Source organism: Dermacentor variabilis, chromosome 5 (genome assembly GCF_050947875.1).
Source record: "Dermacentor variabilis isolate Ectoservices chromosome 5, ASM5094787v1, whole genome shotgun sequence".
Taxonomy (NCBI): domain Eukaryota; kingdom Metazoa; phylum Arthropoda; class Arachnida; order Ixodida; family Ixodidae; genus Dermacentor; species Dermacentor variabilis.
Window position 1 is genome coordinate 64,457,437 of NC_134572.1, and position 26,466 is coordinate 64,483,902.

At 47.0% G+C, this 26,466-nt stretch overlaps 1 protein-coding gene across 1 annotated transcript in view; it reads left to right on the forward strand.

Annotated features, from left to right (window-relative positions):
- LOC142582698 (ammonium transporter Rh type A-like) overlaps window positions 1-26,466 on the forward strand; it is a 74,256-nt gene that overhangs the window by 25,926 nt on the left and 21,864 nt on the right. Inside the window, exons 4-8 of the mRNA XM_075692649.1 lie at window positions 4,281-4,431; window positions 19,241-19,385; window positions 20,127-20,290; window positions 21,843-21,980; window positions 26,048-26,181. Coding sequence (XP_075548764.1) covers window positions 4,281-4,431; window positions 19,241-19,385; window positions 20,127-20,290; window positions 21,843-21,980; window positions 26,048-26,181 — 732 coding nt within the window. The remainder of the gene's footprint in view (window positions 1-4,280; window positions 4,432-19,240; window positions 19,386-20,126; window positions 20,291-21,842; window positions 21,981-26,047; window positions 26,182-26,466) is intronic.

Genomic DNA, 26,466 nt, shown 5'->3' on the forward strand with positions numbered 1-26,466 from the left:
TTGTGACCCTTAACACTAGAAATGGAAACATATATATAGAGGGAAAACGTAGATAGTGCGTACAGATAAGAAACACCCACCTCCTCTCGACGCTACAATAAACACCAGGCTACATATAAGGTGGTTATTTCTTCCAGGCTCTCAACGGAGGTCGCAAAGTATACGAAAATGACATAACTACGCCCTATAACATGCTCGTATTGAAACGCTTTTGACAGTGCTTTCTGCCCGGGTGATGCTCCTCTTGGATCAGTAAGGATTCGAGCAGTGAGTAGTATTAATGATGCGTTCTTTTTATATGCGATGATGCCTGCGTTGTAGCAGTTGATGGCGTACCTCATTGGAAAAAAAAAAGGAGCAGCATAGCATGGATCGGGAAAACCAAACGTCATGCCAAGAGAACGCAAGTAAGGCCGCGACAAAGGCAAGCATTGATCTCCCAATACGTGAACGATATATCAAATCTGTGGTACAGAAGAAATCCCACGAACGACATTTGTTTGGTATCTACGACAGCTTATATAAAAGAAGCGAAAAGTCACTTACGGTAAATCCATTGACTATCCCGGTGAACGCTTGTCAGAACCGATGAGTCGAGTCTCAGTGCAACGACTTGTGCTGCCTCGTATTTCGCAAGACCGCATGCCACAAAGGGTCTTCGATATCCACCACGGTGAATCTACCCAAGGACGCCATAGTCTGCTCGTTTCTACTATCGGTATTTGGAAAATCATTGCTCATGATCTAGACGGCAGCAAGACCACAAAGAACTTTCACATTGCTCTATGAAAGTTAGGGGCTTCGCAAGTTGTTTTGTGGACCGTTAAGACAAAGTATAATAGCTAGAATCTTCCACGCGATTTGCATGGAAGATTCCTCACCAAATATGTTCGAGACAAATCCAAGCATGGTAGCGGCGCCTTAGAGTAAGCCTCCACTACTTGCTCTCAAATCCCAGTCAAACGCCCGTATCGAGATAAGCACCATTTTTTTTATCGCTATCAGCTCATTTTTATTTTCATCAGCGCGGCTATGCAGTTCTGCTGCTGTATGGTGTTAGACTGCTAAATACGAGGTCGCGGGATCGAATCCTGGCCGCGGCGGCCGCATTTGGATGGGGGCAAAATGCGAAGACACCCGTGTACTTAGATTTAGATGCACGTTAGATAACCCAGGCGGTCGAAATTTCCGGAGTCCCCCACTACGGTGTGCCTCATAATCATAAAGTGGTTTTGGCACGTAAAACTCCATGATTTTTTTTTTTTAGTTCTGCTGCTGGGCCAGAGATCGCGTGTTCGAATCCGCGTCGCGGCGGCTGCATATCGATGAGGGACAAAATGCAAGAATGCTCGCGTATACTTAAGTTTATGTGTAGGTTAAATAACATCAGGTGGGTAAAAAGAGAGAGAGAAAGGGAGAAAGAAACCGAGAGCCCTCCGCTATACGGCGGCCCTCATAAGTTGTAGCCCGCCTATCAGTTTCTGGACGCTGAACACCAAAATGTAATCTTGTAAATTTTCCATGCCAAAGTGTATCAGGACATCTCTGCTAATCTGTCATTTAATCATATCTTAATTACTTTACATTAGCCCTGAATTTTAGGGCCACCGAGCAAAAAGGCAAACGACGGGGCAGAAAACAGGGAGCGCATGCTTAGGAACGGCAAATTACGGGGAGGCTTCCGACGCCCTATTGCAAACCTTATGGATCGTCGTCCACGATTGGCGGTTTACAATTGATTTGTCCCTCGAATTTGACCAAAGTCCTCGGACGCGCTTGTGCTTGGGTCGGCGAGACTGACCGGTACAGCCGCGACGCGAGGCTTGCCGATCGAAATATCGCGCAGCCATCGATCACCGGGCATCGTTAGCTGCGCTAAGCGACGCAACCGGAGCGCGCATGGGTCAACCACGGGGCCACGAGACCTTTCGTGTGACGATGCCATCCCCCTCGAGACTCGTCAGACCTTTTCTTGAACCGCCAACCCCAACGACGGGGCACCCTGGGCATCTAAAGATGGAATTTTCTCATTACACAGCACTGGCAGCGAAAATCACTTTGAAAGTAAGCTGAACCTTGAACTCGTGTCGACAGTGGAATAGAGAAATGAGTGCTCTATAGTCGCGGACAACTTTCTGTGGCTATGAAGGGAAAGCTACGCAGGCAAAGCGCGCACAAGTGAGAGCGCTTCTGAAAAGAGTTCCGTGTTTTAATCCACTTTAGTTTAGGCTGGGGAAGACAAAACATAAGCACCCTATTAGTAACAGTTCAATGAGGCAGAACACACCACTGAGTGCAAAGATTTACTTATTTCGCGGCTTTTCCCTTCCGGGTCTGGGGAACCGCGAAACCGTCGCACGTGGAAGCTGCGTCGATTCATCGTCTGTTCCGAGCAACCAAAAGCACTGTTAAACGCTGCCGGACTACTTGGCGCAGTAACACATGTGCAGCAGCCACGCGCCCGTAGCTTTCCCTTCATTGCCACAGAAAGTTGTCCGCGAGTATAGCTTTGTTCCTTTGGAGAGAGAAAAAAAAAACGCTCTTAATAAACGCTGCGGGAAGTAGCCTACGGCACGCTACTACAGGTGTATTGATCCCGAGCAATAAAAGAAGGAGAGTGAGAGAAATGAAAAACAGATACACAAGCACCCTGAACATTCAGGGGCTGCACGGTAATTGAAGAGCAAGAATGGGTTGCGCTCCTTCCAAGGGCAGTGGCCAGCTTCTTACTTTTCCTTCTTGCCTAATGTCTTTTTGGTGTCTACAAACTTGATAGTAATAATATTTGGCACCATTAAACGCAGGGGAGACGTTGGAGAGATAGGACACTCTCCCGAAGTTCATGTCAACACTAACCATTTTTTTTTTTTTTTTGCGGTTATGTCAGCATACACGTGCTTCAGCTAATGAATGTAAATACAGTGTACAGTGTGGTAGAAAAACAATCTGTTCACCCTTTTTGTTTCAACTATTCTTTTTTTTGTACCTTCATTGGAAAAAGAATCATTATACAGTTAGAAGAACGGCATTAAGTAGTTATCAAAGGAGCTGCGAGGAACTACTTGTCAGGTAAGGGGTTCTTTGAACTATAGTAGGTACTTGTTAAAGCTCGTAAAAAATTTTACCTGAGAAACATCTCGTATCTTGTTCGTTTCCTATCTATTTTTTTTTCTAGTGGAGACGTGGGAGGAGGGGCAGTAGCAATTCTGTAAAGGAAATAGCAATCGAGTAGTGGGAAAGGCAAGGCCTCAACTTACTTGAACGTAGCAACAACCATAGCTAGCTTCCTGTCCACTATATACATTAAGAGTTATGTTCTTTCATTTCTTACTTTTGGCTATATAGTGCCAGGTTCCTGGTCCGGCAGACATCTATCTACCCAACAGGCTTTTCAAGCCCTGCTCCCTTTAGAAAGAAAAAAAAAAGCGACAGCCTTTATTTGAAAGGCTGTCATCCCACGCTAGCAGCAACTCTCCTGTTTCTTCGATCTTTTCTTCAGCTTTTCAAAATTATTCCTCTGTGTAGGGTAGAAAACCAAATTACTTCCCAGGGTAGCCTCTCCTCTCACTGTTTTTTTTTCCTCTGTCACTTCTGTAATAAAAAAAAAGACGTGCAATATTGTAAAATCGAGGTGTGCATCGTGGGACACGCATCTTAAGCCTGTAACGCCCAACTTATCATACATTTTGCGCTGTTTCCATCCCTCAAAGTTCTAGTTTAAGCATGGGAAACTTAACGCGGGGCCTATACTGGCAATTTTTATACGCTGGGTCCAGTTTTCTGTTGTGGATACTTCCACAAACAATTACTAACAATTACAGTACTAAGGTTATGAGTAGATTAACATTTCATTGGCCTGTATTTCTCTTTTGTACAAACGTACTCTCCGAGGCCAAAAACAAAGCTTCACAATTTGTTTTGATTTTCGTTGACGTGGAACTGCGTTTGTCCATTACGGGGTTACATGCAGCAAGTTGAAGGCTTAGACATAAGCCCTTTGAGACTCTCAGCGACAGCTTTGGTATAGTGTTTCAGCGCGGAAACATTTTTCACACGGACGCATTAAGGGACACACACACAAGCGGGTCTTCGAATTATGATGCGTGCTAGATAATGTCATCTTATCGCAGAAAACATTGGCGGTTTTCTCCTACAGCTTGTACCCGCCTCGTCCTGTATGTTTCGTAGACAGGGTCTATAATAGCCATCCTCAGGCTGCCACAGGATGTATATAGACTCGCAGTGCGCTCAATCTAACCACTTACTTACGTGCGACGCAGTCTGGTGGGCGCTGAATTCGCGGCAGCCAGCGTGCTCATCTCGTTCGGCGCGGTGCTGGGCAAGACGAGCCCCCTGCAGCTGGTCGTCATGGCCGCCGTAGAAGTGGTGCTCTTCGCCTGCAACGAGCACCTCGGCGTTGGCGAGCTCAAGGTAAGCGCACCGTCATCCCACCAACTTCCCTTCCGAATTTATCCTGGCGCATCCTGCCTCAGGTCTTGCATTCACTTCTACGTACGCGCACAGCGTTTTGCATGCGTGAGAGCACCCTGGCATAAAGAAAGACTGCACCTTCGCCACAGTGTACGTACAGTAGGCCACGCACACTGTATCGGTTCGTGTACCTGAAATTGTGTGCTTAGTGTCCGTGTACCTCTCTGCAATCGGACTCTGAGAGCATAGCGTGTGTTCGTTTGATTTTTACATGATTTTTGTCTCCCACACGTGATTTATTTCAGAGCTAGTATAGATGCCTTTCTTTGAAAGTGTAAAAGCTTTGATGTAGCCGATTCCATTGAAAAGCCAACATGTCCATTAGTAGATACCTATTCCTCTCTCCCTCGCTCGAGATGGTTCTTTAGTTTTCTGGCAGTAGTTACTCAACTAAATAAGTACAATCTACGAACGATAGCAAGCAGAAGTTCAAAAGCAATAAATCGAAGGTATCACGACTCAGAGCTGTAACGTCGTACAGAGACGAGTCTTCAGATTATGGTGCCTGCTAGGTAATTTCGGCTTATCGCAGAAAATAATCGTGGTTTTCTCCTACAGCCTGTATCTGCCTCGTCCTATATGTTACGGATCCCGCGTGCCACAGGGTATAGGTGTCACCATCCCTCGCTCAATACAGTAGCCATGAAAGTTTTTCAAGCGCATGAGCATAAGCATCCCTTCCCAAAGATACAGATGCTTCGGTCGGGAAATGCTCAGCCTACAATACAGTTTAAGGAGTTAGCATTCCTCTGACCTCACGATACGCAGCTGTCACCCAAAGGAAATTCGAATATTTTGAACCCGCAGACGATATTCTAAAGACTACGCCTGTGGAAAACCCAGGTAAACAAAACACCGGACGTTGTAACCACTGAGCTATCGTTCCACCACATGCGCTAGCACTTCGTGCGGGTTATCTTCAAGAGCTTTGAGACAACAGTAAACAGAAACCACTCAAGCCCACTTGACGGCGACCGCAGGCTGCCTCTCGTGAACTGGAAGTGCTTGATAAGAAATATGCGGAAGTGTGCAGCATGGCAGAAGCACTTGCTGGTATCTTGGAGGCGCGAGTTAAGAAAGACGGGGCAGAACACCCGCCAGTCAGGACACACGATTTAGTGGTGGCAAGGAGCAAAGTTGTGAAAGCAGTGAACTTGTTGCAGATGAGCTTGACGGAATAAGTATTCTCGGACGGATCTTTAAGGGCAACATCGATGCTTGTAACCTACTTGTCCAATTCTCAAACGGTATCCTCAATTCCAAATTGATCACCCAGTATCATTCCCGACACATTGCAAAAAAAAAACCGTTAGTAGCCGAGCACGGCAAATATTCTATTATTTGCTCTAAGCTCTCGCACTCCTCATAAACAAACATACCAAAGATCTCCTGCGACACCGTTCGGTGTAACTTCACTCTGGCAAAAGAGATGTGGCCGACGTGCTATCGAAGTAAGAAAGCAAACAAACTTCAGTTACTTCTGCAACAAAAATATTTTTTTTTCCTCTTCTAAAACACATCCACACGGGAGGAAAAACTATAGTTACTGTATATGCTCACTTTATAGGGACCAACTAAAGGGAGCTTACACATTCGTTATTTTGAGGCGTCAAATAATAAAAAGAAAGCCTCTGCCCACACCATAAAAATATACCAGTAACGCTCGGGAAAACGCACGCGGTGCATCGGTAAAATGCTGTCGAGGCAGGGGGTCCACACCGCCTGGCGGTGCGTCGCCGGCCGGTGTGGACGTGAAAATCTGTCCTCCTCTCTTTTTCGCTGCGTGACGGCGATATATTTCGTGCACATTTTTACTTCGTCTGCTGATAGCTTGGCGCTGTGTTTACGTTTACAACGCCTTTGCCACTGTGAGTGTAAGCATGCTGGTATGCTCCCTGCTGTCATGGCGTCGTCGCGTTCAAAAGACGAGCTTAAAAGGAGGTACTGGGAGTGGCCTCCGTGTACTTGTATTTAGGTATGTCCGTCTTGTCGCACAACATCGGATATTCGCTCACTGTCCAAAAACCTTTCCATCAGGACGTGTGCGGTTGGACTCATTATTTTAGAAACAATCCCAAAGCAAGCCAACCTAAACAGGCGCGAACGAGAGCTGACGGGAGCAGACGCGAGTGCCAATCGAGCGGTTGGGCGGGTCGGCATGGCAACCAATTTCCCGCGCGCACGTCACTGAAGGGGCCGCTCTGATTGGTCGCCTCTGTCTGCGGCACAGTAAGCCGCGAAAAATTGGTCCAGGACCGATCCCTGCGGCGGCAAGAATAAGCTGCCACGCGCGTTTTTCAGCTAGTGTGGCGGGGGCTTATGGTGTCATTTAGAGGATTTGTTATCATCGTTGCCAAAACTTCCATTTGATGTCCTTGTTGTCGTCGAGGCCGTTTTCTTTTTTTTTTTTTTTTTGACTGATAGACTGGCAGTTTATCTACTTAACTCCCACATTCTTTCGTGAAAAGTTGTACAAAATTTGCCGATATTTTTTCTTAGGGCAGCAAATCATTGAGCATTACTGCAGGATTTGCAAAATACATTTACACGTCCGGTTTATCGCTCATAATTACCCGAAATATGAATTAGAGGCATCGGACCTGAAAAAGATGCTTTCCCTCACCACAGGCTTAATGTTCCAGCGTAATTATGTGAACGTATCGAAACGAAAGGAACCGAAAGCACTGCAGGATCCCCCACGCAAGTGCCGAAATTAAACTTCACAACGCGAACTGAGTAGACGAGCGCGGCTCGTCTCCGGCAAGCGAAGCGGATGAAACTGCGGTCTGAGCAAGTATGGCTCCTCCTTTGCGATGTTAGCACAAACAGCTAGAAGGGGCACAGCTAGGACTTGGTAATCAAAGGTTTATGGGAGAATTGGTCACCTGTTCAGGAGCCTGCTAACGCCCAGTTAACAAACCATCCCAATACGAAAAAAAAAAGGGAGGGAAGTAAAGAAATTGTTCGTGCCATCTTCTCCTCCAAATACAGAGAAAAATTTCACTAGTAAAAATAATAAAACTGACCGTTTCTCTCAGCTAAGGAATCGGATTCGCTTGCACGCGCGCACCCGTGCATTTCTGCAGTTCCCTTGCCAGCGTAGTCGTTCGACCGTGAAAAGTGCGAATCGGACTTGCAGCACTCGGTACGCTCCCGCCGCGCCTCTTTGAGCGAGCACAGAATCACTTCCTTCCCTCGAGTTGCCTTCCGTTAGCGCGAAGTGGCCAGCCACGCGTGGCTGCTATTCCAGGATACTGGCTTGTTCGTTATTTATTCTGCAGACATCGCGCTTTCTTTCTGTGTACCTTCTTCGAGCTTCCGCGTACAAAAATAAAATCAGTGCCCTTCCACTTTGTGAAGAAGGATGACCAGTGACCAGCTGTGTATGTGGGCGCATAAAGGCGAACTGCACCTCCGCCGCGGGTCGGCCCGGCATTGCACTTCGGGATCCGCCCACGTATGGGGAGGGCTTAACGCCCGCTTCACCTCCACCGCAGGTCGGCCCGGCATTGCACTTACTTCGGGATGGGCCCTCGTATGGGGAGTGCTTAACGCCCGCTTCACCTCCACCGTGGGTCGGCCCGGCATTGTACTTACTTCTGGATCGGCCCACGTATGGGGAGTGCTTAACGCCCGCTTCATCTCCGCCGCGGGTCGGCCCAGCATTGCACTTACTTCGGGATGGGCCCACGTATGGGGAGTGCTTAACGCCCGCTTCACCTCCACCGTGGGTCGGCCCGGCATTGTACTTACTTCTGGATCGGCCCACGTATGGGGAGTGCTTAACGCCCGCTTCATCTCCGCCGCGGGTCGGCCCAGCATTGCACTTACTTCGGGATCGGCCCACGTATGGGGAGTGCTTAACGCCCGCTTCATCTCCGCCGCGGGTCGGCCCAGCATTGCACTTACTTCGGGATGGGCCCACGTATCATCATCAGCCTGGTTACGCCCACTGCAGGGCAAAGGCCTCTCCCATACTTCTCCAACTACCCCGGTCATGTACTAATTGTGGCCATGCCGTCCCTGCATACTTCTTAATCTCATCCGCCCACCTAACTTTCTGCCGCCCCCTGCTACGCTTCCCTTCCCTTGGGATCCAGTCCGTAACCCTCAATGACCATCGGTTATCTTCCCTCCTCATTACATGTCCTGCCCATGCCCATTTCTTTTTCTTGATTTCAACTAAGATGTCATTAACTCGTGTTTGTTCCCTCACCCAATCTGCCCTTTTCTTATCCCTTAACGTTACACCTATCATTCTTCTTTCCATAGCTCGTTGTGTCGTCCTTAATTTGAGTAGAACCCTTTTCGTAAGCCTCCAGGTTTCTGCCCCGTAGGTGAGTACTGGTAAGACACAGCTATTATATACTTTTCTTTTGAGGGATAACGGCAACCTGCTGTTCATGATTTGGGAATGCCTGCCAAACGCACTCCAGCCCATTCTTATTCTTCTGATTATTTCCGTCTCATGATCCGGATCCGCCGTCACTACCTGCCCTAAGTAGATGTATTCCCTTACGACTTCCAGTGCCTTGCTGCCTATTGTAAATTGCTGTTCTCCCCCGAGACTGTTAAGCATTACTTTAGTTTTCTGCATATTAATTTTTAGACCCACTCTTCTGCTTTGCCTCGCCAGGTCAGTGAGCATGCATTGCAATTGGTCCCCTGAGTTACTAAGCAAGGCAATATCATCAGCGAATCGCAAGTTACTAAGGTATTCTCCATTAACTTTTATCCCCAATTCTTCCCAATCCAGGTCTCTGAATACCTCCTGTAAACACGCTGTGAATAGCATTGGAGATATCGTATCTCCCTGCCTGACGCCTTTCTTTATTGGGATTTTGTTGCTTGCTTTATGGAGGACTACGGTGGCTGTGGAGCCGCTATAGATATCTTCCAGTATTTTTACATTCGGCTCATCTACACCCTGATTCCGTAATGCCTCCATGACTGCTGAGGTTTCGACTGAATCAAACGCTTTCTCGTAATCAATGAAAGCTATATATAACGGTTGCTTATATTCTGCACATTTCTCTATCACTTGATTGATAGTGTGAATATGGTCTATTGTTGAGTAGCCTTTACGGAATCCTGCCTGGTCCTTTGGTTGACAGAAGTCTAAGGTGTTCCTGATTCTATTTGCAATTACCTTAGTAAATACTTTGTAGGCAACAGACAGTAAGCTGATCGGTCTATAATTTTTCAAGTCTTTGGCGTCCCCTTTCTTATGGATTAGGATTATGTTAGCGTTCTTGCAAGATTCCGGTACGCTCGAGGTCATGAGGCATTGCGTATACAGGGTGGCCAGTTTCTCTAGAACAATCTGTCCACCATCCTTCAACAAGTCTGCTGTTACCTGATCCTCCCCAGCTGCCTTCCCCCTTTGCATATCTCCTAAGGCTTTCTTTACTTCTTCCGGCGTTACCTTTGGTATTTCGAATTCCTCTAGACTATTATCCCTTCCATTATCGTCGTGGGTGCCACTGGTACTGTATAAATCTCTATAGAACTCCTCAGCCACTTGAACTATCTCATCCATATTAGTAATGATATTGCCGGCTTTGTCTCTTAACGCATACATCTGATTCTTGCCAATTCCTAGTTTCTTCTTCACTGTTTTCAGGCTTCTTCCGTTCCTGAGAGCATGTTCAATTCTATCCATGTTATACTTCCTTATGTCAGCTGTCTTACGCTTGTTGATTAACTTCGAAAGTTCTGCCAGTTCTATTATAGCTGTAGGGTTAGATGCTTTCATACATTGGCGTTTCTTGATCAGATCTTTCGTCTCCTGGGATAGTTTGCTGGTATCCTGCCTAACGGAGTTACCACCGACTTCCATTGCACACTCCTTAATGATGCCCAGAAGATTGTCGTTCATTGCTTCAACACTAAGGTCCTCTTCCTGAGTTAAAGCTGAATACCTGTTCTGTAGCTTGATCTGGAATTCCTCTATTTTCCCTCTTACCGCTAACTCATTGATCGGCTTCTTATGTACCAGTTTCTTCCGTTCCCTCCTCAGGTCTAGGCTAATTCGAGTTCTTACTATCCTGTGGTCACTGCAGCGTACCTTGCCGAGCACGTCCACATCTTGTATGATGCCAGGGTTAGCGCAGAGTATGAAGTCTATTTCATTTCTAGTCTCGCCGTTCGGGCTCCTCCACGTCCACTTTCGTCTATCCCGCTTGCGGAAGAAGGTATTCATTATCCTCATATTATTCTGTTCCGCAAACTCTACTAATAACTCTCCCCTACTATTCCTAGTGCCTATGCCATATTCCCCCACTGCCTTGTCTCCAGCCTGCTTCTTGCCTACCTTGGCATTAAAGTCGCCCGTTGGTATAGTGTATTTAGTTTTCACTCTACCCACCGCCGATTCCACGTCTTCATAGAAGGTTTCGACTTCCTGGTCATCATGACTGGATGTAGGGGCGTAGACCTGTACAATCTTCATTTTGTACCTCTTATTAAGTTTCACAACAAGACCTGCCACCCTCTCGTTAATACTATAGAATTCCTGTATGTTACCAGCTATATTCTTATTAACCAGGAATCCGACTCCTAGTTCTCTTCTATCCGCTAAGCCCCGGTAGCACAGGACGTGCCCGCTATTTAGCACTGTATATGCTTCTTTTGGCCTCCTAACTTCACTGAGCCCTATTATATCCCATTTACTGCCCTCTAATTCCTGCAATAGCACTGCTAGACTCGCCTCACTAGATAACGTTCTAGCGTTAAACGTTGCCAGGTTCATATTCCAATGGCGGCCTGTCCGGAGCCAGTGATTCTTAGCACCCTCTGCTGCGTCGCAGGTCTGACCGCCGCCGTGGTCAGTTGCTTCGCAGCTGCTGGGGACTAAGGGCCGGGGTTTGATTGCTGTGTTCATAGGAGGTTGTGGCCAAGTACTGCACCAGGGTGGCCAACCCTGCTCTGGTGAGGGAGTGCGTTACCGGTTCTGGTCACCGGGATCAGGCCACACTCCAGGCCTGTTTGTGCAATTTTATCAACACGCGGATTGTTTTTTTTTAATCCGGTGGAAAATTGCCGGCACCGGGATTCGAACCACGGACCTCTTGCACGCGAGGCGGGTGTTCTACCTCTACGCCACCGCTGCACGGATGGGCCCACGTATGGGGAGTGCTTAACGCCCGCTTCACCTCCACCGCGGGTCGGCCCAGCATTGCACTTACTTCGGGATCGGCCCACGTATGGGGAGTGCTTAACGCCCGCTTCATCTCCGCCGCGGGTCGGCCCAGCATTGCACTTACTTCGGTATCGGCCCACGTATGGGGAGTGCTTAACGCCCGCTTCATCTCCACCGCGGGTCGGCCCAGCATTGCACTTACTTCGGGATCGGCCCACGTATGGGGAGTGCTTAACGCCCGCTTCATCTCCGCCGCGGGTCGGCCCAGCATTGCACTTACTTCGGGATCGGCCCACGTATGGGGAGTGCTTAACGCCCGCTTCATCTCCGCCGCGGGTCGGCCCAGCATTGCACTTACTTCGGTATCGGCCCACGTATGGGGAGTGCTTAACGCCCGCTTCATCTCCGCCGCGGGTCGGCCCGGCATTGCACTTCGGGATCGGATCACGTATGGGAAGGGCTTAACGCCCTCTTCACCACCACCGCGGGCCGTCCCGGTATTGCACTATCTTCGGGATAGGCCCACGTATGGGGAGTGCTTAACGCCCGCTTCATCTCCGCCGCGGGTCGGCCCGGCATTGCACTTCGGGATCGGATCACGTATGGGAAGGGCTTAACGCCCTCTTCACCACCACCGCGGGCCGTCCCGGTATTGCACTATCTTCGGGATAGGCCCACGTACTGGGAGTACGTAACGCCTGCTTCACCTCCATCGCGGGTCGGTCCGGCATTGCACTATCTTCGGTATCGGCGCACGTATGGGGAGTGCTCAAGAGGAAGCTTTAGCTCGGCCCCAACTCCGACGCGGCCTATTCAAATACACGTAAAACGCAAAAAACGTTTTTCTGAGATAACCCCTGGACCGATTTTAATTAAATTTGTTGTATTTGTGAGAGAAAGTTAAATTCTAGTGACTGTTAGAAGCGTAATTTCGATTTAGGGCGTGAATTTTGTTACAAGAATTTTAAATGTTCGGATGTTTGAAGAACATAGAAGCACGAAGCTTAAAAATTTATAGCTCTGTATCAAGAACAGATATCACGGTTCTGGGAACGGCATACAATAAATCATTGAAAGCGGACAAATTCGATTTGTCATTTTTCATCTTACGTAAATTTGTTACGCTGTTTACAAGGGTTCTGCAAAAGCTGTATTTCCATGTTACTAATTTTTTTGAGATTCATGTGTAACATACTAATTTGTTCCACTTTAGATGTACTATTAAGTGCAGTTCACAGAATTGTATTATCATGTTTCGTTGATGAGTCACACAGTTGTAAACTTGATAGTTTAGTTTGCCGAAAATTTTTGATTTTTACCAATCTTTAATAAAAAATTGACAACCTAAGTCAAAAATGAGACCTGTACGACCTCAAATTTGTACCTCTTATTAATTTTCAAAACAAGACCGGCCACCCTCTCGTTATTGCTGTAGAATTCCTGTATGTTACCAGCTATATCCTTATTAATCAAGAATCCGACTCCTAGTTCTCGTCTCTCCGCTAAGCCCCAGTAGCACAGCACGTGCCCGCTTTTTAGCCCTGTATATGCTTCTTTTGTCCTCCTAACTTCACTGAGCCCTATTATATACCATTTACTGCCCTCTAATTCCTCCACGGCCCACGTATAGGGTGTGCTTAACGCCTGCTTCACCTCCACCGCGGTTCGGCCCGGTATTGCACTACCTTTGGTAACGGCCCACGTATCATCATCATCATCATCATCATCATCATCATCATCATCATCCTGGTTACGCCCACTGCAGGGCAAAGGCATCTCCCATACTTCTCCAACTACCCCGGTCATGTACTAATTGTGGCCATGTTGTATCTGCAAACATATTAATCTCCTCCGCCCGCCTAACTTTATGCCGCCCCTGCTACGCTTCCCTTCCTTTAGAATCCAGTCCGTAACCCTTAATGACCATCGGTTATCTTCCCTCCTCATTACATGTCCTGCCCTTGCCCCCATTTCTTTTTCTTGATTTCAACTAAGATGTCATTAACTCGCTCTTGTTCCCTCACCCAATCTGCTATTTTCTTATGCCTTAACGTTACACCTATCATTCTTCTTTCCATAGCTCGTTGCGTCGTCCTCAATTTAATTACAACCCTCTTCGTAAGCCTCCAGGTTTCTGCCCCGTACGTGAGTACTGGTAAGACACAGCTGTTATACACTTTTCCCTTGAGGGATAATGGCAACCTGCTGTTCGTGATCTGAGAATGCCTGCCAAACGCACCCCAGCCCATTCTTATTCTTCTGGTTATTTCAGTCTCATGATCCGGATCCGCAGTCACTACCTGTCCTAAGTAGATGTATTTCCTTACCACTTCCAGTGCCTCGCTACCTATCGTAAACTGCTCTTCTCTTCCGAGTCTGTTAAACATTACTTTAGTTTTCTGCAGATTAATTTTTAGACCCACCCTTTTGCTTTGCCTCTCCAGGTCAGTGAGCGTGCATTGCAGTTGGTCCCCTGAGTTACTAAGCAAGGCAATATCATCAGTGAATCGCAAGTTACTAAGGTATTCTCCATTTACTCTCATCCCCAATTCTTCCCAATCCACGTCTCTGAATACCTCCTGTAAACGCGCTGTGGATAGCATTGGAGAGATCGTATCTCCCTGCCTGATGCCTTTCTTTATTGGGATTTTGTTGCTTTCTTTATGGAGGACTACGGTGGCTGTGGAGCCGCTATAGATATCTTTCAGTATTTTTACATACGGCTCGTCTACACCCTGATTCCGTAATGCCTCCGTGACTGCTGAGGTTTCGACTGAATCAAACGCTTTCTCGTATATCAACGAAAGCTATATATAGGGGTTGGTTATATTCCGCACATTTCTCTATCACCTGCATGATTGATAGTGCGAATATGGCCTATTGTTCAGTAGCCTTTACGGAATCTTGCCTGGTCCTTTGGTTGACAGAAGTCTAAGGTGTTCCTGATTCTATTTGCAATTACCTTAGTAAATACTTTGTAGGCAACGGACAGTATGCTGATCGGTCTATAATTTTTCAAGTCTTTGGCGTCCCCTTTCTTATGGATTAGGATTATGTTAGCGTTCTTCCAAGATTCCGACACGCTTGAGGTCATTAGGCATTCGAACCACGGTCCTCTTGCACGCGAGGCGGATGTCACACGTCTACGCCACCGCTGCACCCTCGTATAGGCCCACGTATAGGGAGTGCTTAACGCCTGCTTCACCTCCGCCACGGGTCGGCCCGGCATTGCACTGCCTCCAGGATCGGCCTACGTATGGGGAGTTTTTTGCTTACGACACGAAAATTTCCTTGGACGGTAGAGGTATACTACAGCTTCGCTGTAAAAAATCCAAACGTGTCACTTTTTGAATAACAAAGAAAATGCGCTTCAGTGCTTCGAAATGCTTAATCCAGCGCAACAAACACATACGAAGAAGAGGCACCAGACACAGCTCTTCTGCGTCCGTTACACACTTAAGAAAACTTTTTGAGCTTCTGCCTACACCCGCGAGCAAATGTGTATCGACCACAGGGTTGCCGAAAGAACAGAATTTCTTCGTAAATTAACACGTATAAATGGAAACTGACGAATGCACTAGAAGATTGGCAATGCGGAAATTGGACTGCAATCTTTAATTTCAAGTTGAATTCACACAACACAGGAGAAAATGAGCTTTATCGCACAATCCCTGGTCCGTATACGTTTGCTCAGGGGTGTAAAAACGTAAACGGTTGTACGTAGATACATGAGACGTAAAGCAAATGAATTACAACTTGATCATTAGAGGTAGAACTGTCTGATTCTTCAACTGTCTCAATGACTGTTAGAGCCCAGACTCCTTTTTACTTACATTATACTGAGCCTCACTGATCTATCAACAATTTTGCCCAAACTAAGGGCCAAGGTATCACCCGGATTAACATAGGTCAGACGGACAAAAAAAAGGGCGGTAGCGCTGTTGGCTGGTCCTAAATATGCAATTGCCAATGACAGTAAAATTTTTCGTAGGCCACAATCCGCAGGTATGGGCTCACACTTAAAAATGAAAATATTGGAAAATAAACCTCGGGCCGTATAACGTAAAACTGTTCCAATCACATGACGTCAAATTTATGTAACCGCCGACGTGAGCATCGCGCGGGGAACAGCAGCGTTGTCTGAGCAGCCCATTCAAACGCTCTCCTCGTTCATAGGAGGTCACTTTTGTTCTCTTCCAAAACGAATAACATTGGGCGCTATAACGTAAAGCTATTCCAAACTTTTCTATTCCACTTCTGCAATCATCCCTTCGCCATCAGCCAGCAACTTTTTTTAACCACCCTCACTTCGTCTGTCTGTCACGCGACGTCACGAAAACCGAAGTAACTCCCCATCTGATATGGCGTGAACACACTGATTATGCATGACTGCAAAGAACAAAAGAAAGATAGTTATTTCTGATTCGATGCCTTCTCGCCATTACACCTCGGCTATTGGTCAAAAGTTCTCGGGCTGCACCCACTTCACCTGCCTGTCACGCGACGCCACAAAACCGCGAAAACTCACTGCGTCAAAGTGACGTGTACACGTGAAAGATACATTAATATGCCGAACAAAACTGAAATTTTTTAATAGCCGCAGGCTGTTCCATTCTGAAAGGAATAAAAGATGGCTGCCGCTGATCGCTCAGGCACTCACTACTCGCACCTGCCGAGAGCATGGGTTTATTTGCGTACAATAATACTTTTTGCATGGCTGTGTAACCACTATGGGCACTATGGCACGTTTACGACCTCGCTCAGTCAACTTTTCTTTGCTGATGATTCTTTATAGCGGCATTCTTAACGTTCCGTTGCCTGTCGCCACGATTGTCGACGAGCCACCGTAAGCTAAGTAAGAGAAAGCGGACGAATCGCAGACGCCGGCACCACCCTCTTCATCCGGTTATCGATATTCAGTGCAGTGGCTCGGCCCCATCGAATCCCTCTCCACTTGAGCATGCTCCTCGCCTCTTGTGAGCCAATTAGATACGACAAGCCGCTCAGTGCAGGCAATGTTATTCGTTTTTCAAGCAAACAAAAGTGACCTTCTATGGATGAAAAGAGCATTTGATTGGTCTGTTCAGACAACCCTGTGGGTAACCGCTAGATGCTTGCGTCGGCGGTTACGCAAATTTGACGTCAGGAGATTGGAATAAAAACATATTGGAATAGTTTTACGTTATAAGGCCCATTGTATGCGCTGAGCGATTTCTTTTATCAAATCGGCTGACAAGAGGCGAGCAACACGCTAAAGTGGAGAGGGTTTCGATGGGGCCGAGCCAACGTGGTGAAAATAGATAAGTGGGTGAAGAGGGTGGTGCCGGCGTCGGCGATTGGTCTGCTTTCCCTTCGCTTGCGGTGACTGGTCGAAAATCACGGTGGCGTTCAACAGGAGGTTAAGAATGCCGCTAAAACGGATCCTCAGCAAGGAAGAGTTGGCAGAGCGATGTCGCATACGTGCCGAAAGGGCTCGATAACGTTTTACTGCGATGCAAAATGTTTATTGTACGGAAATAAATTCATGCTCACAGGCAAGTGCGAGCAGCGAGTGCCTGAGCGATCGGCGGGCAGTCATCATCTATTCCTTTCGGAACGGGGCTGTCTCTGGCTATTCAGAAAAATAAAATCAGTTTTGTTCGGCATTTTAATGCATCTTTAACCCGTACACGTCACTCTGACACAGTGACTTTTCGTGGTTTTGTGACGTCGCGTGACAGACAACTGAGGGGGGCGCAGCCCGAAAACTTTTGACCAATAGCAGAGAGCTAATGGCGGAAAGGCGTCGAATCAGGAATAATAACTTTTCGTTCTGTTTAATCATGCCTAATCAGTGTGTACACTTCATTTCAGATGGGGAGCTATCGCGGTTTTCGTGGCGTTGCGTGGCAGACAGGCGAAGTTGAGTTTGGCCGTAATTTTTTTTTACCAGTCGTGGAGGGCTGATTGGCGAATGGGAACAGAAAATTTTGGAATAGCTTTACATTATAGCGCCCCTATTTTCACTCTTTCTGCAACGACGATTCCCTCTCGCATTCCCGCGTATAGTCAGTAGCGCCGTCGGCGAGGAGCGCTAGGCCCGCACAAGTTACCGCTAGGTCATTCCAATGCTCGGCTGCGTCTCTAGCCAGCAAATACAGCTCGGGAGACAACGTCTCGGCACTGCCTACACCGTTTTCACTCGATGTTTGTCTACGGGGACAAATTATGACAATCGGCGGAATCCGAACTCGGTCTTAACAACTTTTTTTTAACAACTCGGTTTTAGCTCCCCGAATCTGTTCTTCGCGTCCGTACCGCACCTCCACGGCGCAGAACGTGACTCGTCACACGGCACGAGATCACGCCGGTTTTTCCGAGAACTCAAAAACGGAAAGGAAATCCAAGCGGTTCCCGCCAGGACGCGTGGAGGAGTGGACCGCTGCCCCGCACGCAATCAACACATGGTCAATATCGCTATAGGCCATTCCAATCCGCGGCGGCGTCTCCAGCCGGCAAAGAATTTGGAAGATGATGTCGCAACACCGCACATACAAGTCTCGCTCGAGGTTTGTCTGCGGGAACAAATTATGACCGTCGGCGGAATCCGAACTCGGTGTTTACAAGACCGAGTTCTCCGAATCCGCTCTTCGGATCTGTATATTGCGCCTCCACGGCGCGTGCCGTAGCTTGACACCGCGCAGGCTTTCCGAGCACTAACTAAAAAACAAAAACAAAATCCAAGTGGTTGGCGCCCGGACGCGTAAGGGAGTGGACCTCTGCCCCGTACGCATAGCAGTTGGGAAACTCGCAACGCTGCGAAAGTATACGAAGCAGAAATGCGGCCTTAAAAGTGGGTTTATGTGAAAGTTGGCATGCCACATATATTATATATACATATCTACGTATATATAGATATATACGTATATCAAAGGGCGTATGGGCTCCTCCCCATGTTAGGATGCGGTGATCGTCCCAAATACTAGACCGGGCTTCCGGTTCTCGTGCCTGTGGTGGCACTTCTATAGTGCGTTTATGACGTGCTCGTGTGTGTTGAATGCTGTTAATCTCCTGGTTGCTTACTCATTATTTTATGCAATTTCATTGCTCAGTAGTGCATTTGTGGTTCTGGGGCCTTTGGCACTGCGTAAAATGTACTCGTGAAACGCTAAGCGATTGTTGTACTTAGTGGGTTCCGCACGCTACTGCGTTGCAAAAGATCCTATGCTACTTGAAGACCGGTATTGCACGGCTCAGGATGTGTCCGACGTCCATACAAGACATAGGATTTAGAGGTACATGGAGATTTTAAGTAATTAACAATGGCCCAACAGGAGATTCATCAGGCCAGGACGAGGGTACCTTCGACGAGGGGACTTCGTCAGGGCGAAGGACAAGATATGTGGAACTTAGTACTCCTTATATGTCTCTACGGAGCAGCAACTATAGAATTCTAGCCATGGCATTTTACTATACAGTAATAAACTTGGCCGTATGCAGTAAACCTTTCAATCCGGTGAAATTCAGCAAGTACAACGCAGCAGATTACCGCGTTACCGTAGGGTCGGGTAAGATGCCGTACGGTCACGTACGGCATGGCCGAAATTTCTATTGTGCAAACACTCGCAGGCGGTCGACATCGGCGGTTCCATCTTCCTACACATGTTCGGCGCCTACTTCGGCTTGGCAGTGTCGTTCGTGTTGAACAGGAAGGAGCACTGCGATCACCGCAAAGAGGGCTCCGTCTACCACTCGGACATATTCGCCATGATCGGTGAGGCACTACCGAAAATGAAATATAAAAAGGCAAGCAATTAACTATGACGAAACGACAAGAAAAGTAATATGATCTCGTCGCACGTCTCACAAATCCGATTGTGTTATCGTCTTACTGATGGTCTCGTTGCGAGATACCTGAAACAATAACACGTGCGAGTAGTCAATTCGTGTACCATGGCAAATACTATTTCTCAAACTTTCTAGAAAGCTCTGTTGCAGCATATCTATAAAAAATGCTTTCTAGAAAACTTTGATCAGCTAAAGGCACAAGAAAACATGTATATGCGACTTAATTAGCAACCTATAACAACTACTCCACGAATTTGCATTGTTGACCACTGAACGGCTTCGAGCGGGCATTTCTTTGTGGGTGAACGTTCTTGTATAACTCACGTGAGTAGATAAGAGGCTATGACCTGTGAACTCTGCCAACTGGACCTTATCGCGAGAGAAAAATGAAAATAGAATACAAAAAAGTTAAAATGATAAAACCGTATAAGCACGGTTTAGGACGCTCTCTTTTGTGATTACAACGTGGGATGAGTCTTTGTGACAACATGCTGCTAGTTCAAAGAACGAGAGCGTTTTAACTGGTAAGTCAAAATTGTAGGTTGTGACAACATTCAGAGACCAAACCTAGCTTTGATTCGAGCCCAGCGTCATCACAGACCTATGCCTCCGAGCTTGCGAATCGCTCAAGGCACTCCTTCCTTTATCTCCTTTCTCGCGCGCGCAGGAACGCTCTTCCTGTGGGTGTTCTGGCCCAGTTTCAATGCGGTGGCTGCATACGGTGATGCCAGGCACCGCGCGGTGCTGAACACATTCCTGGCGCTAGTGGCCTGCACCATCACTTCATACGCTGTGTCGGCGTTGGTCGACCCGAAGAACCGCTTCACGATGGCAAGTACCTACCGAGTCGAAGTACATTCGTATAGAGTTTGAAAGCGTAACACTGCCTTATCCTAATATCTTAAACGGGTTAACAACAATGTAACACTTATAAGTGCACCAGATATAATAACATATAGAAGTATTTCGGCGGGGGCTATTTGGTATGACACGACTGTATAGTCTATGGTTGTACTGCTAAGATCGCACACACAGACACTTTAGATCACATCACAGACACGTTTTACACGAGACACGTTCGATACCGATCGGTCTCGATCACGATAGAAAGTGTCTCGCGTTATCGGGGTATTCGACGCGTTACTAACAATGCCATCGCTTTATAACGGTGCCAAATATAATCGTATGTTGCACATAACGACCAGGCATTTTATCACTATGAACTTTTGCATTAACTCTAAGCAGAAATAAGCTCGTATAACGACGCGATTTCATCAACGCTGAAATATAGGCTCTTATAGGACTGAACCACCTTGAAAGGTAAGCTGTTTTGACTCTGCATCGGATCAAGACAGCGGAAACGCAGTGTCGTCCTCACAAGAGCGTACAAATATTCGCTGGTATAAGAGAGAGAGAGAGAGAGAGAGAGAGAGAGAGAGACGGAAAGGGAAAGGTAGGGAGGTTAACGAAAGACGTACCCGGTTGGCTACCCTATACTTGGGGAGGGGAAAGGGGAAGAACGGATAAGGAGATAAAATTAAAATAATACTCAGCTATTCACAGTCGCACTGGCACAAGGTTTTAGGTCAGCCTGTATACATCTAGCTAAATTTTCGTGTTTTGAAGACATACTTATAAGTGGCTCATAGGCTATAGTTCCCTCCTCCTCTCCACTCAGGCCCCATCCAGCCATTCGCTCAGAATGGACAGTGTGTTATAGGCGAATAAGCTTTCGTACAAGGCAGAACTACCAAGCTGGTTTATAACTTCAAAATACAGCGCTTCGAAAGGGTCATAGCGTATGCGCGCGTGCGTCCGCGCGCGGCAATATTTAGTGCATTTGCGGTCTTCTTTCACGCTCGGAAAAAACACTTTTATGTAGGACGCATCGAGCAACAGAAAGCTGTATCGGTAGTTTTTAATGTCGCTCTACAATATTCTAATTGACACGTACTTTTCACCTAACTATAATATTTGCGAAGTTGACTAACTAATTAAGACTATTTATCTAATTAGGCCAATTGAAAAATATAATTTAAGTATCTCCAAGCGACAGCAAACAATGTTACCTTGGTTCCGTCCAGCTACGCGGTATTCGCATATTTTTAAACTCTGTCTAAAGTTAGCTGGGACACCCTGTATAACAAAAAGCAGCCACAAAGAAGAGATAATACGCAAACTCCTGTGCTGATTGTTGCTTGAAGCTTTTATTCAAATGCGGAAGAGCATCGTGGTAGAAAAGGAAGGACAGTAATTTAAGTGGTGTGAGTAAAGAGCCTCTGAAGCGCTTGGCGCTGAAAAACCTGTCGTGGCAGTGATCAGCCTGACTCGACATGACTCGACATGACTCGACATGACTCGACATGACTCGACCTGCGTGCAGGTGCACGTGCAGAACTGCACGTTGGCCGGCGGTGTCGCTGTGGGCGCCACGGCTGACATGATGCTGCACCCTTACGGCGCGCTCATCCTGGGTTCCCTGGCCGGGGCACTGTCCGTCTTCGGCTTCAAGTTCGTAACGGTGGGTGTATACTCGTGTATGGCTATATGCCGCATTAACGCGAACTCAGGCCCCTCAGTTTTTAGAGCTACGGCTGCCTGAGGTTCTTGTGTTGTACGTATACCGCCAATAGAAACGCGCAACCTTTAACTTGTAACTTTTAAAGTGCGCGTGTGAGCACACACACTTTACAGTAAAGGCGCACTAAAGATAAATTATTTGAGTGGTGTTACTAAATTATTTTGCCACAATACAAGAAATGAAGAAAAGATTACTGCAGATCATATATATATATATATATATATATATATATATATATATATATATATATATATATATATATATATATATATATATATATATATATATATATATATATTATGGAGAGAGAAAGCGAGAGAGGTCCATTCTGGTGGGCCTTCTGGTATAGATAAAAACTAGCATAGATATTCGTATCTACGCATGTTACTATTTGTTATCCCGACAAAAGAAACAGAAGTGATTGGTGTCCCGCTTGTGAACGATGTTAGTTTCCACATTTAACCACTCCGTGTAGAGCAATTTGTTCGGTCTGGTTCCGATGTGTCTGTGCGGTGGCTGCTTGTTAAGTGCTGGATTGTTCTTCAGGCGATTGATCAGATCAGAGCGTGCTTGTGGTTGTGTTATCATGTGTAATGTTTGTATGCTTCTCATTTCCCCCTTGTTTTTCATGTATGTGTTATTGCATTATTGGCGAACACATTTAGGTGCTCGGATATACCTTCTCATGTTTCTTCTTTTCATAAACAACAACGCATAAGCAAGCATAAACTAACCAACTATGCCATATTGAAATAAGGAATCAGTTGTGTTTTGCTTTTCTTCCTTCGTGAATAAAGCCTTAAACTAATGAAGACGAACACGAACAGCACGCACGCAGTATCGATTAGATTGTCGTCGATACTGATGATCAGTACCAGGAAAAGTTGAAAGGCATAGAGGCCGCCGCAAGTGAATAAGATAGCGTTTTCCAGCACCGAATGAAGTTTCTGAGGACCATCGTTCTCTCCGTTAAGTCTCAGACGATTGCGGACACGCAGGACCACCGCGCTCAGGACAAATGTCCACGCAGTAATGAATTCTTTAAAACTTCGCATTTTGAAGAGCGTTGTCGACCTAGTTTGGAATGCGAGGGAACTGAGTAAATGATGAGCCTTCGCAACGATTCCACTAAAAGTGATGCGAACGACTAGCCGATACGTCTCTATCGGCCAAATCATTTTAGTGTTAACGGCCTTCGATGACATTCACGAGGCACACACGTTGCACGTTGTCTCGAAGGTCAAGAACAAATGTGTGTTATTCTGTTTGAGTTTTGACTGCGTACTTGCACGGTTATTTCTGTCTGAAATCTTGCTCTGTTCTCTACGCCTCTCCGGTAGGACTGATTGCGGGTGACTTAAAGATCAACTCCGGCGATTTTTCCACGTCCATAGATCTTAACAGAATTTCACATATATGCATTCTCTTTTGCACTCTGTTTATCTGTGGCGAACGCTATGACCGCAAGTCATTTATTTTTCCTGAACATGAATTTTAAAGATTGGCTGCATGTTCCCGACTCATTCCCACGAATGTATGACCTTTTGTTGGCCACCCTGTGTTTGTGACGTCAAAGTCGACACCACCACTTCGCCCAGAAAGGACGAAGCTGGATCCTTCTGCTACGAGAAGACAGCCGACAATCGTCGTTTTGAACTTGAGGACCGGTGCTTCTCTTCCTCTTGCCGCACCACACTGAGTTAAGCGTGGGGCTCGTTGGCTGCCTCGCGCGACAGCGGTGGGTCAAAAGCAAATGGCGATCCTCCAGCACTCACAATGTCAGACAAATCGTCGAAGTCTCGCCCGAAAGAGCTGGAAAAGCTCCCCGTATCGTCAGAAGATATCCTTAGCTTCGCTTTTTTGGCATTAATTGGCACCACGTTTACAAGGTGTTTAGATTGCGGCAGTGTAGGATCTGACGTGAGTGAGTGAGTGAAACAACTTTATTCTGTCCACAATAAACGCTGTAAGTTCAACGTAACCTAGCCAGGCCCACTCGGGGACCATCAGGTGAAACCTGACGGCCCTCTCGTGAGCCCTCTGGACTGCCAAGATTTGAGAGGTCTGGTCTTGGGCCCTAATGAGCTTCATCATTTCCGCATCGACTCATCGTAGAAGTCACACGAAGCAGCTACCCGTTTCGGTTTCGGCACCTCGTTCATTGTTATTTTCTAAATTATTAATCAGTTTCTAAGCAAACTGAACCACACTACCGATGGCAGGACTGTCAATGCCATTTGAAAATGACAATTAAAGGTGAGTGTATAGGTGCCCGAGCTAACGTTACCCAATCTGTCCAGAAAAGAAAGAAGATTAAAAAAGTCACAGTGCAGGCTACGACTAAAAGGCCTGCGGTTTTCGGTCGTCAGATCTCGAGGTCTGACGATCGACCACCGTGGGTCATGTAATCGTATACCGCCCGTGATATACTTTTTTCTTTCTTCGAGTAGCTTGGCTAGCATAAGCTGGGTAGATGAGTCGGGAAAACAAGCAAAAATTGCTTGACCGTAAATATGAACAAAAGCCCGACAAGCATATTCCCGCACCAAGGTTTATGTGATCTTGCAGACTGCAGTTGAGGCCCGGACGAAAACAAGTTCCCATGGGAAATGTTGGCTCTAACCCGAGTCTCCTCTTGCTTGCCCACTGATAATCACATTCTTATGCAAATGATGATTTACATGCCGTCGTTATGACAAACATTCCTCGCCATCGTCTAATCTCCCACCCTCAAAATTTAAGCCTGCTCCTCGAGTGGCGCCGTACAGAATGCTTGAAGTGCCTGCACGTCTTTTTAAGCTCGCAACGTTCCGTCTCAGTGGATTTTTCCAAATTTGCAAAACCTTCGATAACTAGAAATTATCCCCGCTTGAACAGCATGTCGCTTAATGTCCTTACAAAAGAATTACGACAGAAACAATCCTCGATGATCATCTAAGTCAATGCGATGCATTTCTCCATTGCACGAGGCGCCAAGTCCGAACGAACTCACGTCCTGCCGCGGAAACGCTAGCTCAGGACCGCCAAAGGAGCGAGCTGCGACACCCGGTCGCAGTCGCCGCAACACATTGAGCTTTGACAAAGTGTTTTTGAAAGTACGCGTCCGCGTCCCGCAAGCGGCGGTGCCCCAATGAGCGCTTGCTTGATGGCTTGGCCTCAGCGACCTGTTCGGCTGCCGTCCGCTTGGCCGTCCGTCTTCTCGCCCGCGCTCCACTGCCGCGCGTATCTCGTCGGCCCGTCGCTTGGCCTCCTTCCTCGCGGCTTCGGTGCGCATCGCATACCTCTGTAGTCTCTGCAGAACGTTTGCACTCTTACGCTTGATACTTTCGAAGGCACAGTGTTGTACCTGCAAGGCCTGCGCGCAACATAGCGCTGCTAGCTGCACCAAGCCACTTGTATACTTGTGGCACCCATGCCGGTGCCCGTGCCGGCGAGTGGAGCAAGGAGGCACGAAGCCAATAGACAGAGTTAGCGTGTACGGTATTACGGGAAACGCAAGCGGACTGGGCGTTTTGCCGGATGACCGGAGGCGCAAACGCGAACGGCCAGCACGGTGCAGCCACCTCCTGGTCGCGCGGAGCTTTTGTCCAAGTGCAGTGCTATCGCAGCTAAACTTGATACGGAACATCACGACGACGACGACGAAAATTTGTCTGGGATGCACGTATAATTGCTCTCGCAATGATAAGCACAATCACGCTCAATCTGAAGATAAAGATCAGGCTCGAAGCTTTGCTAAACTCTTGTTGCACATAAAGCACCCCGAATGCACTAAAAAACTAAAAAATTCGTGGCATTGCTGCGACGTAATCAGTGCCGTTATTTGGGCGCGAAGTTGAAGAAAATCCCGTCCGGCATCATTTTTTTCTGATAGGAAGTTATCCGCCCAACAAATTCCGAGTAAGTTCCGCAATAGTTATTCACTGGCCTTATATTAACCCTTACATTGATGAGTATATGGAGCTCACACTAACAGTGAGGTGTGTACATCCTGAACTTAATTGCAGCCGCTATTGTCCCGAAAGCTGAGGATCCATGACACTTGCGGCGTGAACAACCTGCACGGCATGCCCGGAATTCTGGCAGGAATCACCAGTGCCGTCATCGCCGCCAGCGCCACCGAGGATGAGTACAACTACAGGTACACGCGGTCGCAACGCATATAGCACACGCTGTATACATGCACTAAACAATAACACTTATTCAGGAAGTATAGCGTTGAAAACGGACTTTTGAAATTGCAGCAAAGCCACTTGGCGTTAATTGCTGTTTCCCATCTTTACATCAGCATGCTTTCACAAATTGGTTTCCAACCTAACCTACTAAGTGCTATTAGCTAATCTGGCTACAAATACATCAATTCATGATTTGGGAATTTAGGAATTTCTGACGACACGTAAGGTAATCCTTGAAAGTGTAATAAAAA